This window comes from Manis pentadactyla, chromosome 14 (assembly GCF_030020395.1).
Source record: "Manis pentadactyla isolate mManPen7 chromosome 14, mManPen7.hap1, whole genome shotgun sequence".
NCBI lineage: Eukaryota > Metazoa > Chordata > Mammalia > Pholidota > Manidae > Manis > Manis pentadactyla.
In genome coordinates this window covers 19,713,679-19,740,720 of record NC_080032.1, presented here as the reverse complement: position 1 = coordinate 19,740,720, position 27,042 = coordinate 19,713,679, and the positions used below count along the sequence as shown (strand labels likewise).

General features: G+C 49.8%; 1 protein-coding gene across 4 annotated transcripts in view; it reads right to left on the bottom strand.

Moving 5' to 3' along the window:
* The window catches only part of RBM19 (RNA binding motif protein 19), a 129,581-nt gene that overhangs the window by 78,092 nt on the left and 24,447 nt on the right, over positions 1–27,042 (bottom strand). For all 4 annotated transcript variants that reach the window (XM_036929302.2, XM_036929299.2, XM_036929303.2 and 1 more), the window contains 5 exons: positions 23,171–23,340; positions 22,387–22,447; positions 18,916–18,995; positions 16,314–16,369; positions 13,293–13,409 (listed from right to left, as the gene is read on the bottom strand). In XM_036929302.2, the coding sequence (XP_036785197.2) occupies positions 13,293–13,409; positions 16,314–16,369; positions 18,916–18,995; positions 22,387–22,447; positions 23,171–23,340 (484 nt within the window). The remainder of the gene's footprint in view (positions 1–13,292; positions 13,410–16,313; positions 16,370–18,915; positions 18,996–22,386; positions 22,448–23,170; positions 23,341–27,042) is intronic.

Genomic DNA, 27,042 nt, shown 5'->3' with positions numbered 1-27,042 from the left:
CGGAAAAACAGAGCACAATTATCAGCTGCAGCAATGAGCCCACTGAGTGCCGCCCTCCCAACAAGCCCAGACAAAGCGCAGAGACCTTGTAACTGAAAAGGCCCTGAATAGAGAGAGAGGAGGTGTGAAAGCAAGGTTAGAGCGGGCGGCAGCGGCTTCTGGGTGTGGGGGAAAATCAGGTGCACAAGGCCACCCTACCCCACAGGGACTGGCTCACTCTTCCCGGGGAGCCCTGATCCACTATCTGGGCCTTTGTCATCTCCTCTGGAATTGGTCTATATGTGGAGTGAAAGAGAATGTTGGCTGCAATGGAAGAGTGAATCTATGGAATCACAAAGGAAGGAAAACAGCAAATCCTGTTCAACTCTCAGTTTATTATTATTACTTAAAGAGGTAAACTAAGAAGCTTCCACAAGGCCTGGTTTGGGACTGCTCTACTGGTCAGTCTGGCAGGTGGAGATGTAAAAGCTCTAGCAATATGCGATCAATGCCATATTCTTAGGCGAATACCTGCCACTGCTCACCTATCAGAGATGCTACTCCCACATCCGTGGCAGACATCACTAATCAATCACAATGCCATTTCCTGCAGAGCCCAGACAGCCTCACAATCCTTCAACATGGGACTCCAGGCAGCCATGGCTACCGGGTCTGGTTGGCTTGCAAAGAGGAAGCTATCTGCCCCAGCTGGCCTCGCCCGACTTCTTCACAGACTCTTTCAACAATGGAGACTCAAAGAAGTCACACAACTGCCCAACGTCACACTGAGGGTACAAGGCAGAGCTAAGGCAGAATTCAGGTCTCCTGACTCCCTGACTGGTATTCTTCTCACTGGGAAAATCACACTGGCTCCTTTCCAAGCCGATAGCCAACTTCTGATGACTGAGGGACAAGGACAGCATGAAAGAGGAGAACTCAGGGAACCTGAGTATCTCATCCCAGCCAGTGCGGCTCCATCGTTTGAGCAGCAGTTATTTTTATAGCCTCTAACCATCCCCTGGTGGACGGACTGGGAGGCAGAGAAGCAGGACGATTAAAAAGGGGAAGCAAAGGGTCTGGAACAGATTTTCTGCAAAGCAGGCCTCTAGAATGAACAAAGTATCACCCAGTGCACTGCCCACCAAATTCCTGAGGGCTGTGTTCCCAGGAATCTTAAATGGGAAAGACATGCTCTGAGAAACGTGGCTTTGTGCCCAGCCTACAAGACCAAGCATCCAGAGGGATGACAATTGATGAGTCTAAGTAAGTTATGTGCTAGTTTTCTCTATACCACCAGGTTCATGCATGAACCTATTAAGTAAAAATAGTTCCTAGGAGATAAAATATACTTACTAGGCCAGGCTTTTCATTTCCCTGGGTTCAATTAGCCTAGATTTAAGTAACAAAGTGTATGTACTGTTTATACAGCATACACAAGTTGAGATGATTTCTCTTCCCCATCCCTCCCTCCTCCACTATTAACTGTGTGGCCACTGACTGTTAATTTCCTTCTGACCAAATAATCAGACACCTGTATCTGACCCCAAAGATCAGAAGACTCTCCTTTCTTTGACCCCCTGGACTCTGCTGTTGACAAACTTTGGGGGCAACTGTCTTGAAGGGAGTGAGCCTAGTCCCTCACTCCATCAGAAATCCCTTTTATAGCATTCTTAATGCACAGTCACCTCAGTCTTTACCTGCTTACCCCTGGTGATGGGCCAGCAACTCACTACTGCATGGGGTGGCCTTTTCTAATCCTTTATGACTGGGATACCCATTTTTAAAAACCTTTTCACTTTGAGATAATTACAGACTCACATGCAGTTGTAAGAAAAAATCAGAGAGATCCTATATACCCTTCACCCAGTCTGCCCCAATGGCAACATCTCAGAAAACCACAGTACACTTTCGCAGCCAGAAAATCAACATGAATACAATCACTGACCTTACTCAGATCTCACCAGTTTTACAGGCACTCTTTTGTGTGAGTGGACTGTCTGTAGTTCTGTCACGTGTAGACTTCCGTGACCGCCTCAGTCAAGAGACAGAACCTTCCGTACAATGAGCCCTCACGCTATGCGTCTGCAGCGACAGCTGCCTCCCTCTCGCTTTGCTTACCTAATTTGGGGACCACTAATCCACCTCCGTCGCCTTCATGTTGCAGTTTTAAGAATGTCATACAAATGAAGTCATACAGGATGTAATCTTTTGAGACTTCTTTTTCCATTCAGCATAATCCCTGAGATTTGTCCAGGTTGTTATGTATAACAACATAGTTTATTCCTTTTTCTTGCTTAGTAGTATTTCATGGTATGGATAATTTAAACATTTGCCCCTTGAAGGACATTTGGGTTATTTCCAGTTTTTGGCTATTATGAAAAAAGCTGCTATGTGCATTTACACACATTTCTTTCTTTTCTCTTTTTTGTAGCAGCTTTACTGAGATACAATTCACATACAATCCACCCATTTAAAGTGTACAAGTCAATGTTTCTGATATCGTCACAGAGTTGTGCAACCATCACTACAGTCAATTTTAGAATCTTTTCATCAGCTTAAAAAGAAACCACATATCCTCTACCTATCACCCTCTGGCCCCCTTCCTCATCAATAAACAGCCATTAATCTACCTTACTCTGTCTTTTCTGGACATTTCATACAAATGGAATCACATAATGTGTGGTGTTTTGTGACTGGCGTTTTTTTACCCAGCATGATGTTTTCCAGGTTCATCCCCAGTGCAGCATGGATCGGTGCTCATTCCTATTCGTGGCACAGTAACACTCCATTGAACGGTTACACCATGTTTGGTTTACCCCTCCTCAGTTGATGAATATGTGTAGGTTTTTATGTGAACATAAGTTCCCATTTCCCTGGTATAGATGCCCAAGAGTGCAATTGCTTGGTCACATGGTAAGTGCACATTTATTTGGTAAGAAAGTGCCTAGACCCTTTCAGAGTGGCTGTATGATTTTATATTCCCACCAGCAAAGTGTGATGACCCAGTTTCTCCACAGCCCTTTCAGCATTTTGTGTTACTCCTATTTTTTATTTTAGCCATGCTGACAGGTATGTATATCCACTTGTTTTTACTCGGAGCAGAAATCCAATTCTCAGTAACACCTGCTACGAGTCAGCCCTGCAGTCTCCTCTTGGGCATGCCTTTTGCAGGCTGGCCAGGCCTAGGTCCTCTAATCTGATATAGTCTGGTTAGCTCTTGCCTCCCCTCCTGAATCAAGAGGCCTCTGCATTAAAGCTGGATTCAAGATATGATCATGCTATAGAGGGAGGAGGGTCATCTGGGATTTGGACCATGAAATTCTGTTGAACCGCATTCCACAGCTGGCTGATAATGAACCCAGAGTCCACTCAGAACAACGGATCTTTTTTTCCAAATAAAAAGATGTTTGGTAAGCATTTCTATATTCTGTCTTTGGGACTTTCCTTAATGGAGGAACTGATCCCTTGCCATTTTTAGTTACTGCTTTGTAACTGTAGTCACTTTTCTAGGTGCGCCCATCATTTCTTTAGAATGTAGTAGGGCAGGAGTGGACTCTTTAAAACCCACACAGTGCTTAGCTCACAGTAGGTACATGCTAAGGATTTGCAGACTGCCCTTCATAAGCATTACAGATATGTATATCACAGGTGATTACTGCTGAAGACAGACACATTGAAAGAGCTTAACAGCTACAGGCTTTCATGGGTACATGAAAGGGTTAAAAGGGCACGTGTCTATCCCTTGAATGTGTAGTGGGAGAGGTACACAAAGAGAGTGCCAGGAGCATGAATCTGACTTTGCAAGTTGTCAGGATATTATGGCTGCCCAGACATCTATCTGCCTTGTGAGCTTCAGTTCTCCAGGTTTGTTGGCAGAGAGACGAACTAAATCATAAGCAAAAAAGCACTTTGGTAAGGATCTGTGCAAATGTCCGGAGGTACTGTCAACAATGCTTCAATCACACAGCACAGCGCATGCCCACAAGGAATATCGGTACCATAGTGTTGATGCTACAGCTGACATCTGTGAATTTTATGGGTAGCCTTGAACCAGAGTTGTTCCCAACAGGGCTATTCATCGGAGCACCCAAACGCACACACATGCATGGATGGATCCAGAAGTGCAACTTTGGCACTGCCACTGTGGCTACTGGTTATATGTAATATATTAAGAGCAAGGACACAGTGGGTGTGCAGAGAGGGCTGATGCCTCCCTTGGGCTGCCTCACCCCCAGTTCAGCAGTGGCTTAGGACCTAAATATAAGAATCACCCTTGATTCCTGTCTCCATCATAGTCCTCACTGAAGTCATCAGCAGAAGTGTGCAAAGGTACCCACAAACCGACCTGGCACCCCACTTCCACTGCTGACACCTGGTCCAAACCACAATCCCCTCTGGCCCAGTTGATTGCAAAAACCTACTCACACCCACCCACTCTGACTCCTCTTCTCACAAGACCTTTTACAAATATAAGTCACCCACCATCCCTCTGCTCAGAATCTCCTGTGGATGTGGAATAAAACTCAAAAGACCTAAAGTGCAAAGGGCTGAGAACAGCCAAGGCAATCTTGGAGAAGAACAAAGACACCAGGTGTCAGGCTATCACAAAGCCACAGTAATTAAGACAGTAAGACAGTAAGTATTGGCACTGGGTAGACAGATAGACCTGGGGAACAGATTAGCGAGTCCAGAAGCAGACCCTCACTTGCACAGTCACCTGATTTATGACAAGATCAATACTGCAGAGCAGAGGGGAAAGAATGGTTTTGCAGTAAATGATGCTGGGCCAAGTGAATATCCACGTGGGGAAAAAAAAATGTCCCTCAATCTCTACCTCACACCATACACAAAAATCAATTCCAGATGGATTGTATACCTACATGTGGAAGGTCAAAGTTTTTAAAGTAGAATATAGGAGACTGTCTTCATGAGCTTGGAGGAGGCAAAGATTTCTTAAATCAGACACAAAAAGTTCTAAGCAAGAAGGAAAAAAACAACAAACTGACAACATTAAAATTAAGAGCCTCTATTCATCAAAAGACACCATTAAGCTACCCACAGAGTGAGAGAGAAAGGGACTGCCATATCTACCAGAGGGCTTGAATTCAGAATACATAACATTATATACAAAGCACTTAGATAATATGAAAAAAATCAGACAACTCAATTTTAAAAAAATAGGCAAAAGACTTGCACAGGCATTCCTCAAGAGCATCTAAATTGCTCATAAACATATGAAAAAAAACAACAACAGTTGACTTGCTTAGCCATCAGGGAAGCACAAATTAAAAACCACAATGTGATGATACCATTATGGACACACCAGAATGGCTAAAAAGAGAAAGACAATATCAAGTGTTGACAGGACAAGGGGCAACCAGAGCACTCAAACAAATGGTGCAAGTGCAAGTTGATACAAAGACTTTGGAGATCTGTTTGGAAATATTTACTAAAGCTGAAATATGCACCCAATGGCCTATGCATCCCACTCCTATATGGACACTCTACAGAAATGCATGCAAATGATCACCAAAAGACGTACGTAATCACAGGAGCATTCGTTATTCAAAATAGCCAAAGAAACAGAAAACTACCCAAATGCTCATGGTTAAACAAATGTATTTCAATATACTCACACAATGGAATAGTATATGGCAACAAGAATAAACAATGACAACTACAATGTGACAACATGGTGAAATCGCACACAAAAAAATCTGAGCAAAAAGCGACGCTATGGTGCTGTTTACAGCACACAGACAGCACATATACATGTTTTTATAAGTCAGGAGAGTGGTGGGCAGGGAGTGGGTGGGGGTGATGACCGGAAGGGGCAGTGGGTGGGCTAGGAATGTTGTTTCTTGAGCTGGGTGCTGGTTACATAGGTATGTCAAATTTGTGACCATTCACTAAGCCACACACTTAGGATTTGTGCACTTTTCTGTAGTTCAGGTAGATGTCAATAAAGAGTTAACAATAATGTCCAAAGCCTTCATCATGGCCCACATGATTGGGTACCTGTCTAACTGTTACATTTCAGTGCTGTCCCACTGTCTCTGCTCACCCTGCCCCAGTCACAATGCCTGTTCCCCTACGGGCTGAGCTCATCCCTACCTCTGGGCTTGACACTTGCCATCCCCAGATCTGCATGCAGCATGCTCCTTCAACCCTCAGGTGTTCACTAGAATGTCCCCTCCTCAGAGAAGCCTTCCCTGACCACCCTGTCCAAGACACCCTGTACTAGAAGAGTGTCTCCCAAATTCATGTGAACCAGACCTACGAATGAGATCTTACTTAGAAATAGGGTTTTTGCAGATGTGATCAAGGTAAGATGAGGTTATACTGGATTAGGATGGGCCCTAAATGCAACAACTGGTGCTCAGAAGCTCAGTTTAGAATGAATGAATGGATGCATTCATTCCATCCTTTAAAACTTCATTAAAAGGGAGGGGAAGGATGAGCAAGTAGAAGGCACAGGACTTTTAGAGCAGTGAAAATACTCTGTATGATACTATAATGGTAGACACATGTCTTTATACATTTGTCCAAACCCACAGAATGTACCCCAATAGTGAACAGAATGCAAACTATGGACTCTGGGTGATGATGAAGCATCACTGTAGGTTCATTGTTTCCTGGGTGTAGGGGGCTGTTGATAAATGGGGGCCTGTGTATGTGTGGGGGTGGGGGGTATGTGGGAAATTCTGTATCTTCCTCTCAGTTTTGCTGCAAACCTAAAACTGCTCTTAAGAAAACAGTCCAAACAAAACAAACACACAAAACCCTCAGCAGAGTAGGAGGAGTAGGGACACTCCTGATGAGAAAACAGGGCAGAGTGGGTGGCTGCTTGCAGAAGTGCACACAGCAACTCTGGAGCTGGGGCCTCATGTCTTGTTCTCAATGAGGGTCAAGGGGCTATAGCTTCACCTTTAACCTCTGCATGTTTTATAAAAGGGGGAAGGAAAAAATGTTATTTGTGTAATTAAAACTAGAAGACAAAACCAAAACCCTTAGGGCACACTCCATCTCCAAATAGACCCTAAGTCCACTCTAGTCCAGGGGACAGCAAACTTGCCCCATAAAGGGTCAGATTTTCAGTATGTTCAGGCTTGGGGGTCATTTGGTCTCTGATGCAACCACTCATTTCTGCCACTATGGTGCAAAGCAGCCAGACAGGAGGAAGGCGATGAGCATGCCAGCCCCGGCTGACAGATGTGGTAGCTCCATCTAGGGTCTCTCTGAAGGGGTGTGTCTGGTGGGAGGTGACCTGAGCAGGACAGGACACCTGGGGTCCCTCTCAGAACCTCACTGATGGCTCTCTTCTGGCAGCGCCCCTTCTTGAATGTTCCAGGCTGGCTCCCAGGAGCCCTAAGACCTGGTGAACAGGAAGCGACCCTGCCATCCTGGGCCTCCATGGAGAGCAGATTACAGGGCTGGCAGCTCAGAGCTTTTGGAAAAGTACTGCTGACAGCCCGGAGTTAATCAGGCAGTGACCCCACATCTGGGCAAGGGGGACAAGGGGGATGAGGGGGGAGCATGCGAGAGGAACTTGGCAGGCAAGCTGTACTCAGCCCTCCCTCCAGGGTCACGGTCATGGTCACCGCGAGAGGAAATGAGGAGAGGAGATCCGGAAAGACGGACGCTGTCCACAAAGCGGGCACAACAGGTGCACTGGTGACAGGAGATGCAAGCCGTGTAATTAAGGCCTCCAGACACCTGTTGTGAGCTCACCCATTCACACCCCTAGCGGGTGGTTCACACCTCTAGGAAGAAAATAACAAAAAAAGAAAGGCTCAGATGAAAAGCTCTCTGTCTGTATTCTGTAGCTACTGTCCCAGCCTGTCTGAGAAAACACTTCTGCCTGCAGCACCTGTCCCCTCTGACCCTCGGGGACAGACTGGGGTGGGGTGGGGCTCCAGAGTTACAGAGACCTGGCTGTGCCCCTGCTGAGTGTGACCCTGGGCAAACTTCTTAACCTCTCTGCACCTCACATGCCCCATCTTTATCCGGATTCCACGGAGCGAGGCTTGCACAATGGATCTATGTGCTCAGCAAACATTTACTCAGCTCCCTCTCCATCTCTACACCAGGGGCCTGTGGACACAGCAGTGAACCACTGTCTGGGATTATAGTCTGGGGGGTGCGGGATGAGGTGCACTAAATAGCCACATGGACAGTACCCACGGTAGCTGTGAGGTGGGCTAGGTGGAACTGCAATGGGGGGCTTTAGGAGAACAGGACAAGCTACTGGGCTAGCGGTTGGAGTGAGTCAGTGGGTGAGCTGAAGGCCTCATTTTAAACACAGGAACCTGGCCTGATGGAATCAGCCTTTTTTTGTAAATGTCTGAAGCCAGGGTTGAATACGAAACCCCGAGCTTTGTAGATATGGGACACCAGTTCACCCCACCCACCCACAGTCTCCAGCACTGCGCGGACCAAATAAACCAGATCAGGGGCCACACCTGTCTGCTAACTTGCAACCTGTGATCTAGGGTCCACCAGATGACCTGGCAGTGGCATGTGACTCTTAATGGCCAGGAAGGTAAAATAAATCACCTGTCCCAGGAGGAAGAGAGGATGGAGGGAGGGGAGGAGGAAGAAAAGATCAGTCCTTGACTGTGACGGTGGTGGATTCCAGCTGCGTTGCAGAGAGGAGGACAGAAACTTACAAGGAGCAAATGACCAGGGAGATGTGGGAAGGAGATGCTGGAAGCTACAGCGTAAGTCTCCTCTTTCTCCTCCAGACCCACTAAGCTCCGTCTTCCTGACCCTAACACCACCCTAGCTCCTGAAGAAACTGACCACCTAAAGGAAATACAGCAGCACAGTTATGCTTGCTGGGTACATCCTGTGAGCCGGGCACCCTGCTAGGGGGTTCATGTCCATCCACTGATTCCATCTTTCCCACCCACTGTTAGGCAGGCTCTTCTTGTCCCCATTTCACAGATGAGAAAGACAGGCTCAGACAGGTGAAGTGACACAGCCTAGGAAAAAAGGGAACTGTCCCGAACCCTTGTGGTCTACTGCAGAACCGACCCTTCCTTCCTCTCGCTCGCCTAGACCGGAGAGCCGCCTGGCTGTTCCTGCGCCATCCTGAGAGGGGCAGGTGTGAGCGTGTCCCTCAGCAGTGACCTGCAGAGAGATCAGTGATGACGATGATGGCAACAGATGAGTTTCTATAAAGTGCCCCCCACCAGTGTGTATGTCCATTCTCTGACTGAGCCTCTGCTGCCTGGGGAAAGAGGAAAAACAGGCAGGAGTTTGAACTCCATCCTGCAGATGCAGAAACTGAGGCTGGCCAGCTACCAAACTACACTCTGGCTCAAAACCTCCTGACCTTTCCATTGGTTTATAGGCAGGACTGGCTACATAACTTGCAGGGTCCAGGGTAAAATAAAAATTTAGGGCCTCCTGTTCAAAGATGAAGTTTTAAGATGGCGACAGTAGAGCATGAAGCCAAGCATGGGGATTTGTGTGACCACACGGGTCACGTGCTCATGACCTGTTGGCAGAACCTCCTTCCTGGAAGATCACACAAAAACAAGGCTGCCCATGGAGTACAAAAATTAACAGAAGGTCCTTCTGGGAACAGCCCTTTACCTCCCTGTGCCCAGGTTCATCTAGAAAATGGGCACAGTTCTCATCCAGAATCTACCATGTTGGGCCGCTGTGACACCATGAGCACTGGGGTGTGGTCAGACCACACCCACCACCTCCCTAGTCCCGTGAGTGAGCATTAGCCATCGCTGCGTCGCCCCTCCCAAGGGCTCTTGGCTCTCTCAGGGCCAGTTGCTTGCAATGTAGATGGGAACAAGATCATCTGTCAGATGCCTTTGGTCTACACACGCACTGGTGGTGAGGACGGAGGCACCGAGTGCAGAAGCTTCAGTTGAGGGCACACACTGAGTCCCCGTGGAAGCATCCTTTGAGCCACCCCTTACCCTGGGGGTTTTCAATCCAGGCTTTCCAATGGAGGTGGGGAAAGAATAAACAACATGGCAAAAACACACATCCGCGTGCACGCGCACACACACACACCCCTACCCCAGAGCAAACCCAGGCAGAAGGGGGAGCCTAGCCTACACCTTTCTTCTTCTGGAATGGATCCTAAGGCTGGGTGGGCTGGGGCTGGTTCTACCCTTGCTCTGGCTGAAGGGCGAGGAGTTTGCACCCTGCATGCACACGTGCTAACATGGTCTGGGGTACCCTCGTTTGTCCTCCACATCTCCTTTCGTGAGGGGAGAGGGACCAGCTTGGCCTGCATCTCCCATCCTTACCGACTGCCCAGAACCTAGCTGGAGGGGGACAGGACCACAGTGTGGGAGGGCTGACAGGGAGGGACATCCTCAGGAAAGGAAAGAAAAAAAACAGGAAAATGCTGCAGAGAACCTTCAGGGATTTCAGCACTGCTGTTAAGCACACAGGCTCTGTCAAGAGTCATGCCCACCATGGGTTCAAAGCCTGACGCCACTGGTTTTGTGCTGCTTAATAACCACAGCACATTTACTAACCCCCCACGCTGTAGCATGCACTGTATTAAGCGCTCCACGCACACGATCTCCTTTAATCCCTCCAGACCCTTGAGGCGGCCACATGGTGAGGAGCTGGGTGCCGGCCTGAGCCACCTGATGACCCAGTGGGTAGGAATTTGGGCTCTGGAGCTGGTTTCTTCACTGTGAAATGGAGATGCTGGCAATTATTCTGCAGAGCTGATGCGATAAATGGGCCTATAATAACACAGAGCACTTCAGCCCACAGTGACTGGCACAGAGGTTTGGCCTGAAAAATATGCTTAATAATAAGCAATAATTATTACTGTATCATCGTCGTAAGTCACAACATATGCTACCATGAGTAGTACTACTATTCTTTTATGCCAGGGGAAACTAAGGCCTTCAAAAGGGGTGGCAGAGAAGAGAGTCTCAGTCTGCTGCTATGTCTACTAGCTGCCTTTCTTAAGGGCAAGCCTCGAACTGCCCCAGATAGTACTGCAAACATGAATCTGTGGCAGCTCCTGGCGCCCACTGGGGCTGGGCTGAGGGGTGGCGTCATGCAGTGAGGCCAACTGGAGAGCTGTGGACTTCCGGAAGGACCCTGGGGCAACGCTGCCAGGGCTGGGAGCTGCTGTCCCAGCTCACATGCAGGGTCCCAGGGGGCTGGGAGGGTGAGCCAGCTGCTGCCCCACGGCGGGCGGCCTGGAGAGCCTGACCACGTTGCTCCACGGCACTGCGCTCCCGCTAGCATACCCTGGGTGTCACTGCCCGCTGTCACTGCCGCCTTCCTCCCTGTCCTCCACAGACAATGAGCTCGGGAGAGGGACCTGTCTCTCCTGAAATGGCTGCATGCCCGACGTCTAGCACAGAGCCTGGTACCAAGGACACAGTCATGGGGTAATGGTGCCACTTAAATAATCTGCGGGGACAATGGCTCCTTCCAGACCTGGGAGAAGGACAAGAGGTGGCAGAGAGGAGTGGTTCCAAGCCAGGGCTTGGGGGTCAGACCGCTGAAATCACAACCTTGGCTCAGCAGCATGGCTCTGGGCAGGACACTTCATTCCCCCAGGTATCCAGTATCCTTCGGGTACAAAAGGGATAACAGCATCCTTCCATTGCAGAGCTGCTGCACATCGTAGAGAAGATACTGCACGGCACAGAGCCCAACACACAGCGAGAACTCCTTAAGAGGGAGGTTTGATTTTGATCACACCTGGTAGGACAATCCTGCAAAACCTGCCTGGCAAAATGGATCAGACTGGTTCCCCTAAACCCTGAATCTTCCCCCTGGCTCCGACCTTTGCTGGCCACTGGCTTTGTCTGAAATCAGGTCTGTGGCTTCCCAGATGAACTTGGTCCCACTGAGAAGGCTCACAGTGACCCCTGCTGCCTTCCGCTAGGAACTGCCTCAAACGGCAGCCTGATTGCACAACAAAGCAAGGTGAGCCCTCCGAGAAGGCTTCCGTTGTTTCCAAAGGTTGATGAAAACTACCAGCACAACAATGGCAGGGAGAAGAGACACCGCGCCTAATTACATTCGGTGGACACTAATTCCCTGTCTTCTCAAAACAAATATAAAACGTGAGATCAAACAAAGCACTTTTCCCTTCCATCAAGGCCTTTTGTTTCCCTGGATAAGCGTCATCTGAAACAGACTGTGGAACCAAGACAAACTGTCATTTCGGCGAAATAGTATTTCCTGGTCAACACGTGCCGTTTGTAGCAATCCCGTTTTGATCTGGCAGTTCTTAAATTGGACTCTTTTTAAAAAGGAGACGCATGTTAGAACACACAGATGCAAGGCTAAGGGTCCAAACCGCCTTGCAATGACGCCCTCACTCACGTGCCCCCCTTGACTGATCTCCCTGGGTGCCGGGAAATGGAAAACATCCCCTCAGGTTGTGCCCCATCTTACCGGGCAGTACTGCCAGGCAGGGGACCCAGGGGTCATGGCTAGGACTCTGCTCCCCTGACACTGACAGGGGCGGCGTCTCTGCATCAGCCTCTGCTAACCACGTCTGTTCATGAACCGTATACCAGCACGTGGTTTAGAACAAAGGGGAAGACAGCGATTTTTGAAGTAAAGCCCCCAAATGGCTCCCCATTCTTTAAACCACTGAGTGACAGCAAAGATATAGATTTCCACACAGTTACATCTTTCTAGTCTCCAAAATATAAGACTTACATTTTGCACCCACAGTTGACCTTGTAAGGTGCTAACTGGTGATTCTAAGAGAGACTTAGCACTCCCAATCTTCATGCCAGAAATTGACAAACACAGGTTGAATGAATGAGGCCTAGTGGAGAAACAGTTCCCAGCATTGACTGGACATCAGAATCCCCTGGGCAGCTCTGATCAAAATACCAATGTCTGAGCCCTACCCCTCACCAATGGAATCCAAACCTCTGGGGGCAGGGCCTGAGCAAAGGTAATTTGTGAAAGTCACCAGGTGATTCGAATGTGCCGGCAAGGTGGACGCCCAAGGGAGTGATCTGGGCAGGGGAATTTCAGACAGGTAACGGTAGAGCTGGGCTTCAGCCACGAGCCCCTGGCCCGTCCTGCTGTGAGTGGGTGGGGAAGACTGACCACCCTTTCCTGTCTCCTGTCTGGAGCAGGCGGCCTGGCTGCTGAGACTTTTTCTGCATGTATTCTGCAGAGCATTGTCCGAGATTAAGGGAGATAAATCAAAGGCAGCCACAAGATGACCTCAGGAAGACCACTGTGCTGGTCCTCTGCAGAGAGCCATCAAGGACCTGAAGGCCACCTTCCCCAGGGCAGGTTCTCCACTCCGTCCCTTGGGCCAAACCAGGGCTTCTCACCTGAAGAGCTCCCGGATCTCCCGACTGTCAGCCTGGAAGGGGATGTTCCGCACCAGAATCTTCGAGGTTGTCTGCTTTTTGGGAACTTGTTTCTTCCGAGTGGATGTCAGGGCTGGCCTAGAAGGTTGGGGGAAAGGGTGCAGGTTATCTGGGGTGTCAGGAGCTGCTACCCGCACTGACTCAGCCCATCCTGCCCAGAGCCAGTGTTCTTGTCTTTTGTGCAGCAGGGGTACTTGGAGAGAGTGTGTGCATGAGACTGAAAGGAAAAGGGAGGTAGGCAGTCTCCCTGGGTGCTAGGGGGCATAATCAACTTGCGGTGGACGTCCATCGGACACATCCCACCCCTGACTCTCCTGCCCAGCATCTGAGAGACTTAGGGGCTATCAGGGATACCAGGAAGGAACCTTGGTGAAGGCAACGGCAGTTTCTCACCAAATTGAGTCTCCTCTGCCTCCTTCCAGATACAGGAAGCCCCTGGCTGGTCCAAATCAGAGACGTTTCGCCACTAACCTGAGGAGCACCACCCAGGGGCCTGGGGCGGTTCCTAACCACAGAGATGGTCCAGGGGTGAGAGTGGGATCTCTTGTAGCCGAGGTTCAAGGTTATCTCTAATGCAGTCCTACCTTCTCTGCCCCATACTTCCCCAGGGGGACCTTCCCCTCCATCAGAGCTGGGCAGGGTCCTGAGCATGGTGAGTTAATCTGAGTGTGAAGGCCACGTCAGTCACACAGGAGTTGTGTGATATTGGGGAAGTAACTTAGCCTCTGTGGGCCTCAGATTTCTCAACTGTAGAATGGGCCTAATGACAGCACCAATCTCATCAGATTATTTGAAGATTTAATGAAAGGGTGTGTTAAATGCCCTGCACGGCGATTGATATGACCCACTTCCTCTCAGCCTGTTCCATGTCACCTCCTCAGAGGCCTTAACTATCTCCACAGAAACTGCAACTCACCCCCCACTCTGGCTTTATTTTTCTTTCTGGCACTCATCACTAATAGCATATGATATATTTAATTATAATTCTCTTTACTGTTTGTCCTCTAGGACTGTGCTGTCTAGTACAGGAGCCTCTAGCCACATGTAGCTCTAAAAATGAAACAAAATTCAAAATCCACTCCTCAGGTGCTGGGGTAGCCAGCCTCCAAAATGCTCCCCCAGGATCCCTGCGTCTTAGCATTCATGCCCTTGTGTAGACCCTTCCCATGTTGAAGCAGGGCAGGTCTGTGCGACCAACAGAAGACAGAGGACCTGGACTGTGACTTCTGACTAGGCTGTAAAAGACATTGCTACCTCCTTGCTCTCTCTTGGACCACTTGTTCTGGGGCACAAGTGCTGCTGTGCTGTAAGGACACTCATGCAGTCCCAGGGAGAGGCTGACGTGGTGAGGAGCTGATGTCTCCTGTCAACAGCCATGCGAGCGCACCATCTGTGAAGAGGAGCCACTAGCTCCAGCTGAACCTTCAGATGAGACCTCAGTCCTGGGCAACTGGTTTCAGCCTCATGAGACCCTGAGACAGAACTGCCCAGTTAAGCCGCTCCTGAATTCCTGACCCAAAGAAACTATGAGATAATATTTGCTATTTTAAGCTGTTAAGGTTTGGGATACTTTGCTCTGCAGCACAGATCACTAATACAGTCAGACTCTGCACACTTCAAGCGCTCAAATGCCATGTGTAGCAAGTGGTTGTCACACTGGACATCCAGATGGAGAACACTGTGGAACACTTCTATCACTGCAGAAGGCTCTATCAAATACGTTGCCCTAGCATGTAAACTCCACAAGGAAACCATCCCCAGAACATAGGAGGGCTATCTGATACACAGTGGGTTTTCCAGAACTTTCTGTTGACTCAAAGAATGACTGAATGAACATTGGCTAGGAACTGAGAGTTTGCAAGGTGACTTGAGCCTGACTCCCTAAAGACAGAATACAGAAAAGATCACCACCACTGGCTGAGTGCTCATGCACACGGCACATGCCAGATGCCTCAGACCTCACTTCTAGTAACATTTTACTTTCCATGCAAAGTCAGCGCCCAAGGTCACACACTCCTTGATAAGAACTCAAAGCTGGAAAGCTCAGAGCCTAGACCCCCTCTCCTATATCAGAGCTCAGGAGGCCTGGTAGACCTCTGAGGACTCCTGTACCAAGGCTTCTTTTCACCAAGGATGCTTGGCATGGCATGGGCTGGGACAGGTGAGCAATACCAGAGGCAGCCTATGCTGGATTCACACGGAGCATTAAAAACAAGAAGGAAGCAGAAACATCAGCTCCACATCAGCTCCCTGGCAGCTAATCTGCTCAGTGACCATAGCGAATGACTGACTTGCTGTAAACTACTGAGTAAGTATCTTAAACCAGCCTTAGGACTGTTAAATGCGGTCATTTAATCACAAGAGGCAGGTAGATGACAATGACAATAATAGCAACAGCTTACACTGGGCACATGTTATGTGCTGGGCATTGTTCGAAGCACCTCAAGTGTATTTGTTCCATTATGTGTACAAACAGGTGGAGAGGTAGGGGCGAAACTAAAACTCTAGGGAAAAACCCTCCACACTTCAGGAAACTGGTCATTGGACACCAGTCCATCTCCATCTCTAACATGCACTGAATCTCTTTCAAATTAACTGGAGGCCATCTCTGGGCATTGTGGTCCAACTCTAAGAAAGAAAGCCCTGTGAAGTGAAATGTCTAGGTCTTATTGCTTCCCCTGGCTTGTCCAAAGCACCAGCAACTTGGTACTCTACCTTGGTTTACGTACATTGCCGAGGTGAGCAGAACGTGCTTGGTTCTCTTGCATGAGTTCCTTTTATTGTAATAAACGTGTATTCAACATTTACTCAAAGGACTGGGCTCAGGCCCAGTTAATGAGAGAAATGGGTGTTGGAGATGGTAAATGAGAACTCCACCTTCATTAGGAAGAGTCCTAGACGGCGAGGGGTTGGGTGGAGGGGACTGAAAGGGCAGCATCAGAGCAAAGGAAAGGGTTGGGGTGGGGGGCACTTAAGACTCACTTAGTGGCTCGTTCCGAGATCCGCACTTCGAGCTTGTGGTTGTCCACCATGTGACCCTAAGAGATAGAACAATATAGCTCACCATTCTGTCTCCATAGAAATACTCACCTGTAGCCCTGCCCTTCACCAGAGCGGGCTCCTGCTGAGAGAGGGGAGAGGAAGCATTGGAAGGAAGGCTGGTGTTCCTAGGCAGAGGGGCTGGCCGGAATCGAGGACAGGGCATGGCTTCTCTTGGAAATGGTTCCTGTGGAGCTGAGGCAGCAGCAGGAGGTCAGAGACCTGGCCTTCCAATGTCCTCTCCAGTCATGACTGGGCCTTGACCTTTACACCATTGGAGTGGCAGGGAATTTTCTGTTGCTTATAGCATTTTCAGGCAAAACAAGCCCCTTCAGTATTTGGCATGCAGGACAGCTCAATTTACATTGTGTGCTCCTTAAAAAAACTTCAAAATCACAGAGGAGGTGCACCTAAAGCTAGGCTCTAACCTGGGTGCCCATAAGGCAAAACTGATGTATTAGCAAAATTACTCTCGAAAATCCCTTAAATCTCCCATACAATATAGCACACACAGCTTTGTATAAACAATTCTTGGTACTAATTTGCATATATGTATGCACACAGGGAGGAACAGAAAAGAACATCAAAGATGTGCAAGGTAGACCTACAGAATCTGAATTATATGGAAGAGAAAGATGGGCCACTCAATGTTCAGAGCTGAAATCCAGTAAGTACATGGCATCTAACAATAAACAGTTGGATTTCCAGTGTCTCTAAAACACAACAACAAAAAATGAAAAACAGAAGATCTGGTTACCACTTGGGCCCACCTTCCCATGAGGCAGTAACTGGCTGAAGTCAAGCATGGCTGCCCTTTAGACGGGGCATGGCACCCAGGTTTTGTGCTGGGTAATGCCTGGCCCTTTGCTCACTCACAACACCTGCCTAGTCCCCATAGGCTTGAGTGTATGAACGCTGGTGGACAGCAGGGGCCCCAGACACTGTCACCTCCCCACCATCCTACGTGAACCTCAGCTGTTTGTGAAGTTGCCTTGAGATTACAGGAAGGTTTTCAAAATTATACAAAAACAATTGCATTGGCCAAGTACCCAGTGAGTTTCCTCTCCCTCCTAAGGCCTTTCCCTTGGCCAGGAAGTTCTTCTGAAATGGCCAGTTGCCTGGAGGGTCCCTACAAATAAACGAAGCTCCCAGGGAGGTGGCCCTGTATGGGTGCCCTTGCCACCCTGTGTCCAGCCCCGCTGTGCCTGGCCCAAGTGGGCCTCTCAGAGGGAATGAGGGCTGGGGATAGAGTGCAGTCTCTGTGCCCTGCTTGTAAACTTGGCCCAGTTCAACTCTATTTTCCCTTTATGCTGCCTAACCTCTTGCTGGCAGGCTTGTGTCCTCCTCTGCATGGTACACACAGACACCGGACATTCTGAATATGGTGCAAAAGTGTCCTGGACCCCTGAAGCCCTTCCATGGACCCTGGGTTTAGAAGCCTGCTCTAGAGAGACAATCAGGACCCCCAGCCTGTTCACTGTGGTACCCCACCTGCAGAATGAGGCATAGGCAAGTGGTGGCGGGGAACAAATGAGTCTGCAGAAGGAGGTGTGTGTGAATGCCCTGTTCCTAGCTCCCTGCCACCGAAGGGCCTGGGGACACGGAGCATCAGGGAAGGGTGCTGAGGTCAGGAACTCAAGGCTAGGCCTGGCTCACTCGGAGGTGATGCAAATCCCAGACTGTTCTGCTCCCTGCAGGCCCAGCTCCCCACAGCTACTGAGGGCCCAGTCTGAGCCTGCACAATGGGCCTAGCGGCAAGGCATTGCTTCTTTGTTTGAGTAGGACACCGAATCTACATCCAAACACTGCTGAGTGCACCCCCTTCTCACCTTCACTGCCTTCACCCTGGCCCCGGCCAGCAACCCAACCCCTCTTGCCTGGATGACTCAGTGGTCTCCCATCTGGTCCCCTATGATTCACATAGCATCTGGAGAGACTGTTTTGAAGCCTAAACCAGACTGTTCCCCAATATACTCCAAGCCATCTGATGGTATCTCTGTCTTTATATTGAACTGGCTTTAAAAGCCCTATAAGCTCCAGCTTCACACAACTCCCACCCCACCCTGCCCCTGCCACAGAAGTCTGGTCTGCTTCTAAGCTCACTCCTGCCTCAGAGTCCCCATCTCAGGCCCTTTGCACATGCTGTTTCCCCATCATAGAATGCTTTGCCCCCAGATCTTTAAGTGACTCCTTCTTGCCAAGTAGGTGTCAGCCCAACTGTGGCCTCCTCAGAGAGGCCTCCGTGCTCACCACAGTGCCTACTTTATTTCCATCCAAGTACTCCTCATGACATGGTCTTGAGTATTCATTCACTGGTCCACCCTACCAGTCTCCCCTGGCCAGGCACAAACCAGGCCCTCAGCACAGAGCTGTGGGTTGATGAATGAACTGGAGTGACAAAGCAGTGCTGAGGACAGTTTTCTCTTGGGCCATGGAAAAGGTGGGCTGACCTCCATTCCTGCTCAGTTTCAGAGAGTTGACGGCACGGACCCCCCACCACCTGCCCAGGGCATCTGTGGACCTTGGCTGAGAATTCCGACTTTACCTGGAGCTGCTTCAGTGCTTTCTGGGCCTGCTCTGGCTTCCTGTATTCCACGAACCCAAACCCCATGGACAGCAGTGCTCCTGAAAGACAGAGAGGTAGAGATTATAATGGGAGGTGACTAGAGAGGGAAATGAAGAAGGAGCTCAAAGAAGGGCAAGGGTTCCCACGGGCCCCACACCTGCTTTATTTTCTTTTTTCCACGCCCCTCTTCTTTCCCAAAAACATGTCAGCTCTCGGCTTGCCACTTATTCCTCGACATCTTGAAGAATCAGATGAGGTCATACAGCCGTCACCTGAGGACCAGCTGATCATCAATTAATAGATGATTGACATGATAATTAACTTCACAATAGAATTCTGCCTTTGGGAGGGAGAAGAAACTAACAGGGATGACCATGGCTAAGACGATGACAGGCGCGAAACCTCTACCTGGCATCCCCTGCCTCCACACATCATGCAAACAACGAAATATGCACGAAGCTCAACTGCACCAAGGGCTCCCTCTTTACAAGTATTTCTGACCATCCGATTGATTGCCCTCGGTTCCCGGTTTTCAGATTTTAAGTCCGGATAGGGAGGGTGCTGGCTTTATTTGAACCTGTCTGCTTCTCTACTTCTCGGTAGCAAGGACCAGTTCGGACAGTGAGGGATATTGCAAAAATTGAGATATGTATGTGTATTATGTACACATATATAATTGTGGGGAACAGTTTTTTTTTTTTTTTTTTTTACAGGGCACAGAAAGACAAGATCTCTAATTACATCTTGTCCTTTTATAACAAAATGTGATGCATGCCTGCCCCCAATTTCATACAGATGTGTTCATTTTAATCTTGAGTGTTTTCGCAGTTGAACTCAAAGAGGACTGGCTCAAGTCTTACGGTTCCAAATGGAGTTCCAGATTTGCCACCCTCGACTCACTCATTTGTAAGACCTGTGCCCCTACCGCATGGACCTGTTTGCATTCACGACTTCCATTCACAACCGTGTGTTATAAACTCGGGCCCAGGGCCGTAAGAAATTCCATGACTTTCCCAAACATGGCTCTGGGGGCACAGAAAGGAGGCTCAGACAGAACCTTTGGCTGGCAGGCAGTGCCACCCCATGGTGACTTTAAGTATTCTTCAGTTAGAAAGCTCTACCTGGGAGATCCAAAATTGTGGGTGGGGGTATCTGTGTCCACAAGGTATTTAAAAGGTACATCAAAATTATGTGAAAGGCAACTTTGGAAAGCCAGGTTCATTGCTATGAACAGACCCCGATGCTGTGCGGGTCTTTTGTGCCCTTGCCCTGCCAGGGGAGGCTGACCGCCACAGACTGCACGCCTGGGCTCCTCGCCTTCGGGTTTCATGCTGGTTTCAGCCAAGGGGGAGCCCTGATCTGAGACGGGCTGGTGGGGGAGCTGGAGCACTGGTTCTTCCACACACACCACCTGCCTGCCGGCTTTGGTGTGGCTCTGGCAGAGTCAGTGTCCAACCCACCCCTTTGGTTCCTGCCAGTGGCCCTTCTCCTGCATGACCTGCTGCCTTGACATCCTGTGGTGCCCCTTCCACCCAGCCCACCCTTGGCATCTGGCTCCTTCATTAGAGACATCTCTGCAACATTTCCAGCCAAGCGTGCTTTCCCTTTCTGGCCTGAAACCCTCGCTGGTACACACACTGACTAGACCTCCCAATCTGTGATGGAAGGAGCCCCAGAGAACAGGGCTCTCAAATAGAGGCTCTTGAAAAAGAAAGTGTAGGTTTCAAGAGCTGCCCATGACACCAGATCAGATAACTATTTCAAAAGCAGCTGAAGGGTACTTCCAAGGTGTGCAAGCAGGCTCCACAGAGGGTCTGATGCAGAGGGACACAGCAACCCTACTACCTGCAGGGACAGCCCTGGATGAAGCTGGAGAACACCTCTGGCAAGCCCGACTCACCTGGACTTCAGAGGTCACCTCCTTTCCCAACACGCAGTAGCAACTGAGTCTTCCTATCATTAACTTGGTCCTTAGCTATCTTTCCTCGTATCCCAAACTAAGCTGCAGTTCTTGGAGAACAGGGACATTATGGTTTGAACTGTGTCCGCCTTGAATGCATATGTTGAAATCCTAATCCTCAGGACCTTATAACGTGACCTTATTTGGAGGCAGACTCTTTACAGACGTAATCAAGTTAGAAATGAGTCCATTAGGGTGGGTCCTGATCCATTGTGACTGGCGATCTTATAAAAATGAAGTGGGTGGGGGGCTCTGAACCCATGAGAGGCAAGTACAGGGAGAAGGCCACATAAACATGAAGAGCACCCCGACAAGCCGAGGAGACAGGCCTGGAGCAGGGGCTCCCCACAGCCCTCAGAAGGAACCAACCTGCCAGAACCTGACTCCTGGACTTCTGGCTTCCAAAACTGTGGGACAGCAAGTTTCTGCTGCCTGAAGCCACCTGGCTTGGGGTGCTAGCAAATGAATACTAGGAACTCTCTCATTTCTGTTACATGGCTGCTTAAAACCCTCCATGGTTCCCCACTGCTTCTGGAAGAAAGCCTAATTCCACCACATGGTACCAAGTCTCTGTGATATGGAACCAGCCTACTTTCTAAGTTTATCTCCTGTCTCTCATCCAACCCACTCCTGTGCGCTCAGCGGCTGTGGCCCTCTCCCACCTCCTTCCTCTGTGCACCCCGCTCCTGCTGACCAGGCTGTCAACCCCTACTCTCCATGCCTCAGTCTGATGTGGAGGTCCCTGTGCTGGGCCCCTGGCCCACCAAGAGTCCTCTCATTGACTATGCTGCACCCACCAGTTCATTTGTCTCTTAGGACACAGCTATGGGCTGACTCACGCGGCCCCCCTGCAAATCCCACCAAACTGAAGGGATGGGGACTGCGTGGCTGAGAAAGGGAAGGACATGTGGCCCGTCCATGATCTTGAGGAAGCCAGCGCTGGAAAAAAGACAAAGCAGAGGCCCAGGGGACTTGTGACAACATACAAGGCCAAATGGAGAGAGGAGGGTGGAGTTCTGCACAGGCCAGGGAGGTGCATGATTAATGGCTCAGTGGAATGTTCTAGATATGCTATGTCTGGGCTGTATATGCTTGGAAGGGATGAGGGAAAACCCAAGATTGGTCATTTCCTGCTATTCTCCAGAAAATTTCCAGAGGTGCTGGAAGGAGAAGTTTCTGCTACTGAACAGTGTCAACATAGCAGCCCACTAAACGCACTGCCCCAGAACCACCTCTGGTGGTCTCAGGTGGGGAAGGGTCTAAATTCAGAAGAAACTGATGTGTATAGCTGCTTCCGCTGAAATCAGGAGTCTCCAGGGGCACAGAAGGAGGAGCCATTTGAGACAAGCCAAATTAGAGAGCTTGCGGGTGACATGCTTCAGAATCAGGGGACCTCCAAAATAAGCAAGTGAGACTTGCCCTCACCCCCTACCCAAAGCTACACTGTCCCTTCTGGAGTCATTTTGTTTTTGTGATTTCCTGTACAATACCTGCTTTGTTCTTCTTCTTGGAAATAGTGCAGTTCTTCACCATTCCCACTTTGGAAAACACCTGGAAAAGAATGTCAACATGGATTGTCAGCATTTTCAGCATTTCCAGGCTAATTCTGCAGTCAATGCAGGTGCGTCCTGAATGAAGGAGGCTTTGAAGCCACAGCAAGACAGAGGGTGAGAACAAAGCCGAGCTACACCTGGACTGGGATTACTGTGGCCAAGCCCAAACCCGTCCTTTGGAGGCAGAGGCCCCATTTCCTGATCTCCGCCCAATTCCTTCTAGAAGCCCCCATCCCCACTCAGTTTGCATTTCCCAAACACCTGTTTGGAGTTCCTGTCCTTTTACCCTCTGCTCCTTTCCCACACATGCACTACCCTCACCCTGGCCAGGGATCCCCAGCAGGACTGCCCCTTCCCCAGACTCCCCCACTCATGTGTCTTCTACATGTTCCCATCAGGCCATGAGGTCATGCTGACACTTGCTTTTGGGTAGTTAGCGTCACAGAAACAGCTTGTGGGGCTTTGTTTTCTGAATATATAATGCCGCCACATCACATACTCCTCCCTGGATATCCTGGCATGTCTCCTTACACACGTGTGGGTGCCCTCCCCCTCCCGGGGTACTGCTTGGGTCTCTAGTGAGATGCAAAGGGGCAGCCTGGTGGAGCAGTGGGGTGGCTGCTGTCTGCTGAACTACATATGAACACGGGTCCCGTTCGCAGGCAGAAGAGATGCAGTAGCTGTCCCCCCATGCCCCCGCCTATTTGCAGCAGGCACTTACTCCCTTCAGCGTCTCCTCAGTTGTGTCAAAATTGAGGTTTTTAATAAACAGTGTGCACCCGGGAAGGCTCTCTTCTTCCTCCTCTGCCTCCTCCTCTGCCATCTTGGCTGAAGAGTCACCTGCTCCTCCCTCTGTGGGCTTTTCACCTTCCAGGCTCTCACCATCTGGCACTGGGACCCCCAAAAAACAAACCCATTAAGTGATGTTTAATCTGTCTAATCCCCAGGGCCTAAAGCGTAGAACCTGTTAGACCTGCCTCTGGACAGGCAGTTGTCAGGAGGCGAAACTGATTCCTGGCTTTTGCTGGGTCTCAGCACCTCTTGAGAGGTGGTGCACAGAGATGGTCCTGCCTCCTGCCTCCTGCCTCTGTTTTTAAGGGGAAGGAATATGAGACACAGACTGAAAGGCCTGAGCCTTCACTTGGACTACCCCCCCTGATCTGAACTTCAAAATCGATCACTGTACGAACTATTCTACTGAAGCACACACTTAAGCAACACGTTATTTCTTCTCAAAATGCCACTTAATGAACTTTCAAACTAAAATGCAACTTAAGGAAAAAATGGAAGCAGAACTTAGAACACTCTAGATACCCCACGAACCTAAGGGATGTTGCAATCAATTAAAATTCCCAATATACCTAACTTCAGAGAGCACAGGCATAAAAGAGCATATTTTTCATATATGTGCCATCAAACTCGAGTTATGTAGAATGGTGAAAAATTGAAAAAAAAAGCTACACATTCATAAACAGGACATCAGGAAAGTTATAGTGCCACCAAAGGTGACAGGAGCCTCACAAGGTTGAGAGCAGCTTTCTGGCCTTCTGGGAAGTTTTCTGCTACCTGGAGATGTGTTCCATCTGGTTCAGCCTCCACAGTATCCCCAAGTCACATGACCAGGGTTTGCGGACAAATTCCCCCTCCACGACCAAGCATCTGAACTCCTCCCACACACCCCCTGGGAAATCAAATCTCATCTCAGTAATCTTTAAAGCAGTCATCAGTCTGCACTCTACAGCCGCCACCCTCATGGTTCTGAGCGGGTGGCCCTGTCCTGCTCGTGAGTCTAAGCCCTGCATGTTCTGGCTGGCTCAGAGGCAGCTCTGCAGGCGGGCCAGGGCCTTTGTGAGGTTCAAATTTGTCCCCCCCAATCTCATCCCAAGCATTAAAACAGTCTCCATCTCCCACTGCACTTTCTGATGCCAAGCTTAATGCTTGCAAGTCCTAATTAAGTTTCACCCGCTTTGTCATAAAACAACCCTTTTAAGCACCAATGGAGAGGGCTACAGTGATAATGCTGTCTGGTTAACATCACATGAACCGGCAGCCTTTGCTCCCTGAGCTCCCTCGGAGGTGAATGGTGAACCCAGACTGTCGCCCCAGGACAAAAAGAAAAAAATCTACATAAAGGCTCCTCCCCCAACCAGGAAGCTAACACAATTTACTCAACAAGGGACTTCATGGTGTGGCCATTTGTACTCAAAACCCAACTTTCAAAGCAAAGCAGGGTGGAAAAAGTTATGACTGATGATGCAGAAGCAAAGCTGTGCAAAGTAGCTAGGACTTCGGGTTCTGAATGAGGACTTCAAACAAAGTGAAAACCATGACCTTCAGCTGGGAATGACATTTCCACCCACCAACTCTCCATGCATTCTGACATCTCAACAGATGAAAGGAGATTGGGAAGGACTGATTAATGCCCCACCACGTGCCAGGCGCTGGGGCAGATGCCCTAATATGATTTCATTAATGGCCACAATAGCCACATCACAAAACACGGGTGGCCTAAGGAAAATTCTGGAGGCTGCTACATCTGAACCCTAAGTCTCAGGCATCTTCAGGTTGGGAGAGAAGTTCACGGCAGACTTAAAAAAAGCGTTTAAAGAGAAAAGAACAGTGGGGGTGATGGTGTCCTAGAGGGCTCATGGCCAGTTTAAGGGGGCAGCCCTTTCCTGACGCTGGCCAACTGCTGCCATATGGGATGGTCAACCCAGTGGTCAAGGGTTTGGATCTTTCAAGTTGAAAATCCAGCTTTTTACGGGAAATCCTCCAATTTTTAAATCTTGGCAACTAAATAGCATGTGACTTCTGTACTAGGCAGCGGTCAACAAATAAACGAGCTCGCTGCTCCCCACACTCAGCCTGCACACCGACCCCAGCTGGCAAAGACCTACGGCCCTTTCCTCTGCCTCTCCCAAGGGTCTGGAATCCAGCCAGTCCCCCGCATGGCATTCCAGGGGCTTAAAGCCTCACAAGGACAACAGATAAGGGGAGCCCAGGGGCTCTGAGCATGGCCAGACTTCCCTCCATCCTGCCTCCCTGCCCCATGAGCAGTAGCTGGTTTGCTTCAAAGAGCATGTTTAAAAGGTGACAGGTACCTGCCCAGAAAGAGTGACATTTGGGTCCAGTGACAGAGCGGAGCTTACAGACAAGGCTGGCACCCCACGAGCAGACTTACCCCTTCTGTGGGGAGTGAGGGAGTGAACTGCCCGCAGCCCCAGCCCATGAAGAACAAGAGGGGACTGTGAGGGTGGACAGGACCTCTTACCTCCCTGGGTGTGTGGCTGGCCTGGCTCACGTGACTTCTCCCACCTCTAATAAGTCAACCAACACCCGACCCCCATCATCGGGGAGGAACAGACATGATTAAACGTGGCCTGACCCGACCCCAACAGCACAGAGCTGTCCACTGTTTCTCTAAACTTGTATGTCCCCAGCAACCACCTGCCTGCACCTGTAACTCTTCCGGGACACTGGGAGAACATGATGAGGGCATCAGTCTGGAAATCTGCTGGAAAATGGCTTGGACTGCAGTGAGGAGCCAGCACCGCACCGCGAGGGGCCACGGCCTGAGAACAGGAGTGATCTGCGTTGAGTCCTGGCAATGCCACCTGGAGCTCTGTGGCCCTGGGCAACATGCTTAGCCACTCTGCCTCAGCAACCTTACCTAGAAAATGGACACACACACACTCACACACACACACACACACACATTCTCTCTGCCAGGCTGTTTGGAAACGAAGTGTCCACTACTCCATCCGCAAGCTGGCCCTCGGTCTGAGGCATCACTGCCTTCACCTGGATGGTCGAGGAGCCTCCTTCCTGTCTTCCCTCAGCACCTGCCTGTGGCCTGTGGCTTCTCCCACCTTGCCCCCTTTCTCCCTCCCTTCTGACTGCATTGGTCTCTATTCTGATTGCCTCTGTTCTCATCTCCAGCCTGCCACACCCAGCCCCACTGCAGGGCTTTGGCACTTGCTGTCTGCACTGCCCATTCTGCTCACCTCCTGTCTTCTGGGGCCTGGCTGCTTCTCGTCAGGTCTCAGCTCAGACGTCATAGCTCTTCCTGTCCACACTAGTTCCAGTGGTTCCCCAGTGCCCAGGCCTGGCCACTTGCCATCACATTCCCCTGGGCTCCTCTGCTCAAAGCCCATTCTGAAATCACCTATTGGTCTACTCATCTGAATGCGTCCCCCAGCTAGACGAGGTGCTTCTTGAGGACAAGAGCACATCTGACTCAGTCACCATGCATCCCTAGCACCAGGCCCAGAGCAGATGCTCCAAAAACATTGTTTGATGACAATGCCCAGCACTTGGCATGTGCCTGGAACATGGCTGCTGGTCCAGATGGCACTTAGTGTGACACAGAGGAGCTGCAGGGTCAGAGCTAAGGGCACAGTCCTTTGAGCTGGTGGCTTTGGGTCCCCTCTTGGCTCTCTCCAGAGGTATGACCGTGCCTAAGTCACTCATCCTCTCTGTGTTTCCCCTTTTTTATCTACAAAAGGGTATGACAGTGACAGTACTCACTGGCAGGACAGTAATGAGAACTAATGCACAGAAGGTGATGAAAACACTGCCCGGGCCTGTAGTGAC